Source organism: Microcebus murinus, chromosome 2 (genome assembly GCF_040939455.1).
Source record: "Microcebus murinus isolate Inina chromosome 2, M.murinus_Inina_mat1.0, whole genome shotgun sequence".
In the NCBI taxonomy this organism is placed as follows: Eukaryota; Metazoa; Chordata; class Mammalia; order Primates; family Cheirogaleidae; genus Microcebus; species Microcebus murinus.
This window is the reverse complement of record NC_134105.1, coordinates 31,351,994-31,362,377: the sequence shown is the minus strand read 5'-3', so window position 1 is coordinate 31,362,377 and position 10,384 is coordinate 31,351,994. Positions and strand designations below refer to the sequence as shown.

General features: G+C 42.4%; 2 protein-coding genes across 17 annotated transcripts in view; one reads left to right on the top strand and one right to left on the bottom strand.

Annotated features, from left to right (window-relative positions):
• Nucleotides 1-339: 339 nt before the first annotated feature.
• On the bottom strand, nucleotides 340-4,255 carry PPCS (phosphopantothenoylcysteine synthetase). Of its 4 annotated transcripts, none has more exons than XM_012748481.2 (3): nucleotides 4,169-4,255; nucleotides 3,446-3,549; nucleotides 340-1,151 (listed from the first exon to the last, which is right to left on the bottom strand). In XM_012748481.2, exons 2-3 carry the CDS (start codon nucleotides 3,536-3,538, stop codon nucleotides 828-830), a joined length of 417 nt encoding a protein of 138 aa, XP_012603935.1. In that variant the 5' UTR covers nucleotides 3,539-3,549; nucleotides 4,169-4,255; the 3' UTR covers nucleotides 340-827. The 4 variants fall into 4 exon arrangements, with proteins under 4 accessions (XP_012603935.1, XP_012603933.1, XP_012603934.1 ...); XM_012748479.2 differs by having other exon boundaries at nucleotides 3,724-4,252; XM_012748480.2 differs by having other exon boundaries at nucleotides 4,036-4,252.
• A 38-nt stretch (nucleotides 4,256-4,293) lies between these two features.
• ZMYND12 (zinc finger MYND-type containing 12) overlaps nucleotides 4,294-10,384 on the top strand; it is a 32,233-nt gene continuing 26,142 nt past the window's right edge. For 2 of the 13 annotated variants that reach the window (XM_075997182.1, XM_075997161.1), the window contains exons 1-2: nucleotides 4,294-4,486; nucleotides 8,332-8,388. Coding sequence is in view for 3 of the 13 variants with exons in the window: in XM_075997151.1 (XP_075853266.1) it covers nucleotides 4,787-4,840; nucleotides 8,873-8,943 (125 nt within the window). In the remaining 10 variants the exon portion in view is untranslated. Of the gene's footprint in view, nucleotides 4,897-8,331; nucleotides 8,389-8,872; nucleotides 8,944-10,384 lie in introns of those variants that run through there. The other 11 variants (XM_075997151.1, XM_075997136.1, XM_012748476.3 and 8 more) reach the window with 7 other exon arrangements.

Here is a 10,384-nt window from a genome sequence, read left to right as displayed (position 1 = left end):
CACATAACCTAAATTCATAAAGCTAATAGGTGCCACAGATGGCTAAGTTGACTCCAAAGCCCATACTCCTTACCACACTATAATGCCTCCCTCAGGACAGAGGTCATCAAATGTCCCCTGCCTGGTGCCAGGTGGAAAGCCATGTCAAGTTTACCTGAAGAGCAATCCTATAATATCTGAAAGATAAACTGTTACTCAAATATGGAGTGAATCTCCATATTTGGAAAAAGAATCCAAAAGTAAATGAAGTAGGAAGCTCGCCTTTCCACAATCTATCTTTAGGGAGGTGTCCTTCTCTCCTACTCCTGTCTTTGATAAATTTCCAAATAAACAACATCCTTTCCATTGTGGCAGCTTTTGGGCACACACTTTATTGTATTTTTTTATACATCCATTTCCCAAACAAGACATGTTTATTCATTGTTTTAATCCTCATAGCTCATCATAGGACTTAACACATAGTAGGCACTCAACAAATATTTGATCTTCAAAGCATGACCACTCATGCATCCATAATCCTCTTTTTGTAGTATGAAGAAGGCTGATATTCAGGCCCCCATGTAGATTTTGAGGAATATATAATTCCCAATAAGCTCTTTTGTTAAAGGTGAGAAACAGCTCTAGTGTTCAATTTCAAAATCAAGATGACATTCAGGTGAATGTGTCAGGTGGTTTGGTCATTAAAAGATAAAATACCAAACTATATTTGCACATCACTTTTTCCCTTTCCTTCATTTTCTCTGTCCTTATGAAAGCAAAGGATTTATTATAGTTCTCACCAGCTATAAGAGCCCTGAATAATATTTGACCCTATAAGGGCTTTTACTTCAGTTTTTTTCACATATAAAGGCTGTGTGTCGAGATCGAAGATTATCCACTATCTTCTCTTCTATCTCTATGCCTTTTCCTACTTCTTCCTCTGATAGCAATAACTTGGTTTCTGAGTCTTTGGTTACGATAACCACACAGGACTGTCGTGATTCAAGGATATTAGCCACCACCACTTGATGTTGATAAATTTCCAAAGCGTTCCGAGCACGATTAATTACAATGGAGGGATCAGTCTCCAACTTAAAAGAAATTATAAATGCCTTGGGAGCCCAATCTTTAACCAAAGGAGAAAGCATTTTTGGCACCATCTTCATTGTTATCTGTATTGGGAAAAGAAAAGCTTAATAAGCAAACAATGGTCACTACCTACCAGGTCAATGTCATGGGAAACTATGAAAAGTAAACTTAAATTAAACTTAAGTGGGATTTACCATTGTCAAACTTTTCAATTAAATGCTTAGTTTAAAAAGCTTTGGCTCTGCAGGGTTCATAATGATGCCTAAATTCAAGGCTCCATACATATTCTGGGGCAATCCATTACTTCTGAATCAGCCCTGCTCTGCCACTCCCACCACCATTAAGAGAACTCTAAAGAACAATATTACATTTTCTCAAACATCCCATCCCCCTTTATTTTTTCAACCAAACCCTCAAACAAAGAAACACAAATAATCTGCTCGTGCAAATCTGTTCATGTTACTTTGACAGAAGTTGGGGTTTTAAACCTCTCAGCCTAAAATACTTCTTGCATTGGTAAAATAGCTGTTAGATTCTACTTAAAAATTGTCTCTTGTAACACAGCAGTAAGGAAACTGAAATGATTTTATTTTCATTTGATCAAAATTCCTATTACTCCATTCCCATTCCTTCTAAGGGAAATGATGAGTTGTTTTTGTTACTTTCAAGATAGAACTAGGCCAGGCGCCTTTGCTCACGCCGGTAATCCTAGCACTCTCATAGGCCAAGGTGGGAGGATTGCTTGAGGTCAGGAATTCTAGACCAGCCTGAGCAAAAAGGAAGACCCTGTCTCTACCAAAAATAGAAAAATCAGCTGGGCGTCGTGGCACTATGTCTGTAGTCCCACCTACTCAGGAGGCTGAAGCAGGAGGCTCACTTGAGCCCAGGAGTTTGAGGTTGCAGTGAGCTACAATGACACCACTGCACTCTACATAGGGTAACAGAGTGAGACTCTGTCTCCAATAAAAAAATTAAAAATTAAAAAAAAGAACTAAAAAAAATGAGATAAACTAAAGATTCCAGAGTTTAAGAAGTGTGAAATCACTAATCATCAGGATTTCCCCTTAAAAAGCTATTACAAAATGTGATACAGCTCATATACCAATTTATACTTTTTCTCTTCAGCGTTTATCACTACCATACATAGTATGTATTTGATTCCTTTATTGTCTCCCCTGAAGAGGAAGCAATACAAGGGCATGGTATGTTTCTTTTCACTGCTTCCACCTCCAGGTCCTACAGTAGTGCCTGGCATATAGCAGGTACTCAATAAATATTTGTTGAAGAAATGAACAAAAGAACTATTCTACCAAGGCCTCACAAGTAGAGTTTCTTAAATTTAAACTCTATCCAATAAGTGACTAAAAACTCTCAGGTTCCAAGAAGCTAGATCATCTCAATTACACCACTACTCTCCTCATATCTTCCTTTTTTTTCTTTGAGATAGAGTCTCACTCTGTTGCCCCAGCTAGTCTACAGTGCCATGGCATCAGCCTAGCTCACAGCAACCTCAAACTCGGGGGTTCAAGTGATCCTCCTGCCTTAGCTTCCTGAGTAGCTGGGACTACAGGCATGTGCCACCATGCCTGGCTAATTTTTTCTATAAATTAATTTTTATTTTTTTAGTAGAGACAGGGTCTCACTCTTGCTAAGGCTGGTTTCCAACTCCTGACCTTGAGCGATCCTCCCACCTCGGCCTCCCAGAGTGTTAGGATTACAGGCGTGAGCCACCCCATATCTCTTTCTTAAACAATAACCCCCAGCTAGTCTACCCACTCCACTCTTTTCCTCTCTCTACTTCACCTTTTATAGTGATACCAGAACGTTCTTCTCAAACAAAAACTTTCCCTATCTCTACTAGTTATGTATCCCTTGGCTCCACAAGATAAAGTTCAAGCCCCTTAAAAAGTAATACAAAGTCTTCTGTGAAGAAAGCCATCTTCAGTCTGCTCTCCAGCCTTACCAAAACACTTCGGTACACAGCCCACTCCCATTTCCCAACTTCAACTGCACACTCCACCTAGAATGACCTTCCCCACTTTGTCTGGTATACCCTCTGTTCATCTTTTAAAACCCAGTCCAAGTCATCTCCTGCAGGAAGCCTTCATTGACTCCCCCAAGATTGACTCACCCCGTGATCTGACTGCACTTTGTACGTACCTCCACTAGAGCATTTATCACTCTGTATTGTAATTATGTCTGTGTCCAGCTCCCTCATTAGATTGTGAGGTCCATGAGGGAGGACGGTGTCTTATTCATCTCTGTATCCCCAGAGCCTAGCGCATACAGATGCAGAAAGGCCATCTCCAGATCAAGAGAAAATTAACCCAAGATTGGTTATAGGGGATCAGATCTCTGGAAGAGAAGCGCCCATCACCTGCAGTAGGCCCCCAGATGACTGGATCTTGTGTTCAGGCATTTCAGAAACAGGAACATAGAAATCTGACACGGCCGCAGCCAGGTAAAACATCGCAGTAGAGCCTGCAAAGAGAAGCACACGGTGTTATAAATCTGGAAAGGGAATAGGATCAGCTCGTTTTCAAGTCGGGTTCCCCAGCTGTGAGACCCGTGGGGTAAGAGTAAGAAGTATGGGAATAAGTGGCTGGGGAGAAAGGCTCTGCCTCCAGGTAACCTATGTACTCCTAGGGCACGCACCTAGCGGATTGAGCGCCTGGGCCGCAGCCTGCAACAAATGCAAATAGTCTGCCAAAGTGGTGAACTCTACCGCCATGAAGGTGCCGGCAGCCACAGCCTCTTGGTAGCTCCGCAGAGCCGCAGCGAAGCCCGGGAGTGCATTCTCCTCGGCCTCAAGGCTCAGCAAGCCCGAATGAGCTGGGCCGGAAGGCCGCAGAGCCGACAGCCAGGTCTGGGGTGGGAAGCGGTGGGCAAAGGGGAAAGCAGAGCGAGCACGGTACAAGAACAGGACACCATAGCCGGCGGCCAGGAAGGCCTCGGCCGAGGTTGCACCTCGCCGCCCGCTGCTGAAGTTGTCCAGAAAGCGCACCGGCCGCGCTTCCAGTGGGACCTTGGTGCCGCCAGACGTGACCAACACCACCCGCCGGCCCTGCGCGCCCAGCCTGGCGGCAAAGCGAGCCATAACCTCAGCCCAGCGCGCGGCACCGGCAGGCCGGGGAAACTCGGCAACCAGATCCATTTCCGCCATCAGTGCCGCTGCGCCTGCGCACGCTCCGGGCCGGCGGCGCCACGCCCCTTTCCCGTACCTGGTCCACGCGCCGTAGTGGTGAGTGGGCAGGTCGCTGCCTTAGTTTTGGCAGTAGGCCTGGATCTTGCTGGGTCTGGAAGTGCATGGTAGTTCTGCCCCAGAGCTCAGCGAAGATGACAGTGCTCTGTGAGGACTTCTCGGCTTGGTGGGCATCCAGAAGGATCACATTTTCCTCAGGTTACTTTCCTAGCCTTGGTAAAGAACTGGCCGTATTTGACCCTCACCGGCCGCCGTACAGACCCTGTTGGGCTTGGTTTCCATTGGAGTGAAGCCTCCTGGCCATTTAATCTTTGGGGACTTGTGCGTTGGGTGCTGCTTCTTTTTTTAAAAAAAAAAAACCTCAAAAATAGATCCCACTTGTCAGTCGAGCCACGTCCCTCCCCCCTGACCTTAACATACTGGGAAAGAAGCTGCCCCGTGAGCCTCACGTGACTCCGGGGTTCAGCTTATCCTCGCCCAGCAACCGTCCTAGAGACCGACACCGCGGACTACAACATGAACGTGATTTACCCGCTGGCGGTGCCCAAGGGGCGCCGACTCTGCTGCGAGGTGTGCGAAGCCCCGGCAGAGCGAATGTGCGCGGCCTGCACTGTCACTTACTACTGGTAGGCCCTGGGACGTGGCACCTGGGCGCCTCCCTCCCTCCTGGTCAGGGGTCTGAGTGCTTGTGTGCCCTGCGTTGGCCGTGGCCCCTGGCTCTGCTAGGAACCCTTCATAGTGGCTTCAAGACGGGTCCTTGAGACCCCTGTGGCCTTGTCTGCCTCCTCTTTTGCTTAATTGTCACCACATGTTTTTTGAGGGCTTAGTATGTGTTATGCACTATTCTATTTTTCTTTTCTTTTTTTTTTTTTTTTGCCTATAAGGAAGTGGACATGCATTATTCTAGGTGCTGAAGTTACTGGGGCAGCTCAGAAGATCAGTTCCCTCAAATATCCAACATTCTAATACAGGAGACAAATAAGTAAAGAAATGAACAGAAAACAAGATAATTTCAGAGAGTGATATATATCTTAAGACAAGTAAAGGAAATGTGATGGGAAATTGGGCAGTGTCCCTGAAAGTAGACTGTTGATCTGAAGTCAGAATATCTGGCACTGGAAATGGCTGGAGGAAGAGTGGCACAGATAGGCTATGAGGGAGAAAAGATTGGTGTGTTTGAGAAATAGAAGAGTAGTTGGTCTGGTGCACAGCTAAGATGGTGAGGGTGTAGGGAGGGTGGTACCAGATGAGGTCAGTTTTCATGTGTTTGGTATAATATCCCCTGACTTTTGTTTCAGATTAGACTGTATTTTGGGCCTGAGATCAGTTAGGTTGCCCCATCCAGAAACCTAGTCCAGAGCAGACTGAAATTTTTTTTTTTTTTACATCCTACATAACAGATACTGGGTGTCCTAAGCCCAGGGACCTCTGAGGTTGGAAGCCTGGTGAATAGGGTAGTACCTAGAAAGGTTTCTCTGAGGAAGAAACTTTTGAGTGTGTGTCCTGAGAGATCAGTAAGAACTTAGTATGTGGGGAAACAGTGAAGAGATGTAGGACATTCCTGGCATCCAGGACTGTTAGGGCAAATGGTGAAAGAACAGTTTGCTGAGTGCTAAGTGAAGAAGGTAATAGTGGAGGGAGCAGTCAGTGATTTTCAAACTACAGGCCAGGACCCATAAGCAGTTCATGAAAAAGTTGCAACCAACATTAAAAAAAATACCATAGAACAAAAAGTATCAAAAGTAAATCTACTTGAATTGTTAATTGAAATTTTTGTTTTAGTGTTTTATGCGGATATGTGTGTTTGTACTGATTAAATGTATTTCTTACCATGGGTTGAGTCAAAATAAGTTTGAAAATCATTGTGATAGGTAGTAGGAGTTTAAGAAGATAAAGGTTAACTCCAGGCAGTGACATGAGATCAAGGAGTTTGGAATTTATTCCATGGGAAGCCATGGATGGTTTTGAGTGACATGCTTTCATTTGTGTTAAGGAAAGATGATGGGCAGCAGTGTGGAAAATAGAGTGGAAAGTAAACACTTGGCAACCCAAAATAAGTGACTGAGGCAAAGATTTCAATCAATGCAGGTTTATTAAGCCAAAGTTGAGGACATACCCAGGAAAAACACAAACCACAGACGAACCTGTGGCTGTTTTTTCTGAAGGGAAATTTGGGAATTTCAGTATTTAAGGGGAATAGGGCATGCAGAGAGAGAGAGAAAAAGAGCAGTGGGGTGGGCAGTGAGGCAAAATTGCATTTTTCTGAGGCCCAAGAAATCTACATTTTACATAAGATGAATGTTAGAAGAGAAAAGGGGAGTGAAGGAAGGATGTCCCATTAGTTGGAAGAGTTTGATCTTATCTCTGTTCTGCACTTGGGAAGATAAACTCGTAATTCATTATTAGTGTGGCATTGAACAGACTTTATTTTTGGGAGCTAGATTTAACCTGTTGACCCAAAGTTATAATTGGTATGTCCTTGTTTATGGGAAGCCAGTAAAGAATTTTCTTGTGAATGATCTGTGGGGCCAGTCTTTTGCCGGTACCTGATGCCTTTACCTTCCCTTTTGCGTAAGGAGCTAGGAGGGCTGGGGTGGTCTTGAGATTTTTATTTTCTTTTACACACCGAAGGCTGCAGAATCAATTAAGGAGCTGCTGCAGTGCTCCAAGTGGAGAGTGAACATACCTTTCTCATACTGGCCCAGGTGTCCCTCCTCAGTGCTGTCACAACACTTGTTAAGTCCCCTATCCTAACACTTAGGACATGGACTAAAATCAGTTGTTTAATTGTCTGTTTCCCTCACTAGGCTGCATGCCCCATAAGGGCAGGGATGGCACCTGTATTTTTATTGCTGTTTCCTCTTTGGTGGCTTCATTGTGTTTAGAATACAATTCAGAATTTGTTACAGAAATTACTAAGCCTTGGTTACCTCTCTACCTTCATTTCCCACCACACTTACCCCGTCTTTTCCTTCTTATAGTTACAGAGAACTGAAGTTCTAATTTGCTCAGCCCTTTCCTCCCTCAGTTCCATTGCCCAGGCTGTTCTTCCTGCTGGGAACCTCCCCTTCAACCACAAACCTTCCTGGCTCCCTTTCATCCTTCAGTTCTCAGTTTATGTATCATTTTTTGAAAGAGGCCTAAACCCAATCTAAACACACTTCTCACGCTTTTCTCTCTCACGAATACCTGTTTTTCTTCACCCTTCCTGTATTTTATTTTTAATTTTTATAGAGACAGGGTCTCACTATGTTGCCCAGGCTAGTCTCAAACTCCTGGCCTCAAGGGATCCTCCTGCCTTGGCCTCCCAAAGTGCTGGGATCACAGGCCTGAACCACTGTGCCAGACCTTTTTTCTGTACTTTTGCTGCATTTTCTTATTTAATGTCTGTGCCTTTTAGTAGACCTGATGCCCACACATACCAGACCCTCAATGAACATTTCTTGAATAAATGAACTTATGAGTGGATAAGAAACCTATTAACTTGGGCATGGAGGTGGTGAGTGACAGATTTGGTTGTGGACATAGTTTGACAGGACTTCAGGTCACCTTGGGAGAGATAGCCAGTAAACAACTGCAAGTATAGGCCTGGCACTCGGAGAGATTCAACCCTTTGTTGGTGTGAGTACCCAATTCTTCCTTAAACACCCCTGTTCTTTTCATCCTGCTTCATCCAGAAGTAATTCCTTCTTCCTCGCAATTCACTTTGTGTTTACTCTGTACCTCTCAGATGACTCTTGTTTCCCTCCTTTGTTTTAATTGTGGGCAAGCGTGTTATCTCAGTTTTGTTACAGTCCATTAATGCTTGACATTGTGTTGAATGTGTACAGAAGGACTGTCATGTGTTTGCTAGCTTTTGATCTGTGTCTGACCTGTCTGTGTACGCCCCATGGTCTACAGCAAAGTGTCTTGAAATAGTTAGCACTAATACTTGATGAATGCATGAATAGATTGTCATTTTCTATGCCCCTATCCTCCATTTTTTTCTCTCTCTTCTTTCATGTGCTTTTAATTCTCTTTAAAATCTTCTCCTTTTCTTTTCTCCCCTCTCTTTTCTCCAGATTTCTATGCCTATGTGTCTTAAAGAATTCAAGATTTTTCAGTAAAACAAAACTGAGGTAATTGTTCTATAGGTTTTGATGGTTGAATGTAGCATCTAGTACCCTGCCTGGGACCACATTGGCATGCAATAAATATTCTTTTCATCACCTCAAATTTAAGGAACAGGAAAGACAGTCAATTTTAATTCGTGAAAGTTTCTTTTTGCAAAAGAATTATTTTCTTGATTATAAGTGCAATACATGTTCATTGCAGAAAATTTGCATTTTTTTCAACTTGTCTAAAAGTTGGCTGAAAATTCAACTTGTAAAAGGCAGATTAGAGAAAAGGCATACAAATTTATTTAACCTGTATACGCAGGAGCCTTCAGAATGGAGACACAAAGATACAGGGGAAATTGTCCATTTTTATGTTTAGGTTCAGCCAAATATGGACAGCTATGTAGAAATATGATTGGATCAAAAAAGTGTGATTGAATGCTAATAGATTAAGTGGGGAAACCTAGCAAGGCCTGTCTAGATTCTTCTTGGTCTCTCTGAGCAGCATTCCTTCCTTCTGCGTGTGGAGCAGTACCCTCTCTGGAACGGAGGTCTTATGATATACAGTCAAACAAGGTAGGTCAGATAATTTTTTATAGCCAATTTTTACACAGAAAGGTGGAGGGAAAATTAGAGTAATATTTTTAGGTTTTATGGCTGGCTTTGGGGCAAAGGTGCCTCAGGGAATAGAGATTCTAGTTTCTCGCCCACAGGGAGAATGAGAGTGAGAGACAGGAGGGTAGGAGAAGGTCAGAGAATAACTTCTGCTTCTGAGGCCTTCATTTAGGGGTATTGTATTCTTGAATCCCAACACTAGAAAATATAAAAAATAAATAAGAAAACTGATCCATGATCCCACAACCCAGAGATTAATAACCTGACACTTTGTGAATTTTCTTCTATTCTTTTTCTCTAAATACATTTATTTTATATACTATGTATAATCTTGTGCATATTAGTCTACATTGGTTTGTGAATATGTTCCCAGGGAATGGAACTATTTAAGAATTACTATTTCAGAACTAGTAATAGAAATTACTATTAGTTAATTACTAATAGTTAATTACTAACTAAACTAATAGTTTAATTACTAATAGTTAGTTACTATTTCTGAAATAGTAATTTCATGAAAGTATAAGCAGAAACATTGGTGACAGGTAAAAGAGACTTCAGTATGATAGGTTTTTTTTTTAAATTTGCAATACATTTTTGCCAAAATTTTTCCTTTTGTTTAACATGGGGCACAAATCTAAATGCCTTCACTGGCCAGGAGAAGAAAACAAATGTTAAAGTGATATTCAGTAATAGAAAGCTATAGGATCTCTGGTGAATTATAGGTGTACCTAAAGACATTCAAATTCAGTGTACATAAAACATGATAATGGCCAAGTAAAGCTTGCCTGGTTCACAGGCTACATAATTGTGAGCCCTGATGGAAAACATATTCATCAGCTCCTTCTTTACGCAGGGCCCTGTGTTGGGCCTTAAGGGTGAGACAGATGAATAAAGAGGGAGGAAGCTCACGATATAGAAGTAAAGCTCACTTTGTTTAGAAAGGTGAGATATGTCATAGTCTCTCAGTGGAGCAGAAGTTTAGGCAGCTAAGTAAGTTAACATTTCCATTGCTCACACTATTACTTAACAAGCCCCTGCTTGATAAATTCCCCACGGAACTCAGCTATTTCTGTATCCTGGCTAAGTGCTTTTATTGATCTGTTTATAGTAGTTTTCTACCCCCAGAAAAACTTTTTAAAAAATGCTTTCTGTCATTTCTATGGTAGCAGTCACAGTTATAAAGAAAATACTTTATTTCATTTCTGTTGACCTGGAAGAAAAGAAGAAGAGAAGTTGCTTGAAAACAGCTACATATTGTCTATGGCTGCTTTTGTGCTGCAACAGTAGAGTTAAGCAGTTACAACGGAGACCATATAGCTCTCAAAGCTTAAAATTTTTACTGTGTAGTCTTTTACAGAAAAGCTTTGCTGACCCCTCCCCTAGATTATTGTTACCTGTTTTG

Excerpts from the sequence above, each read along its gene's own strand:
- PPCS (XM_012748479.2), bottom strand. The coding sequence starts at position 4,231 with ATGGCGGAAATGGATCTGGTTGCCGAGTTTCCCCGGCCTGCCGGTGCC. Across the intron at positions 3,550-3,723 it reads CCAGGCGCTCAATCCGCTAG|GCTCTACTGCGATGTTTTAC; the intron begins GTGCGTGCCCTA and ends TTCTCTTTGCAG. Across the intron at positions 1,152-3,445 it reads CATCTGGGGGCCTACTGCAG|ATAACAATGAAGATGGTGCC; the intron begins GTGATGGGCGCT and ends TTCCCAATACAG.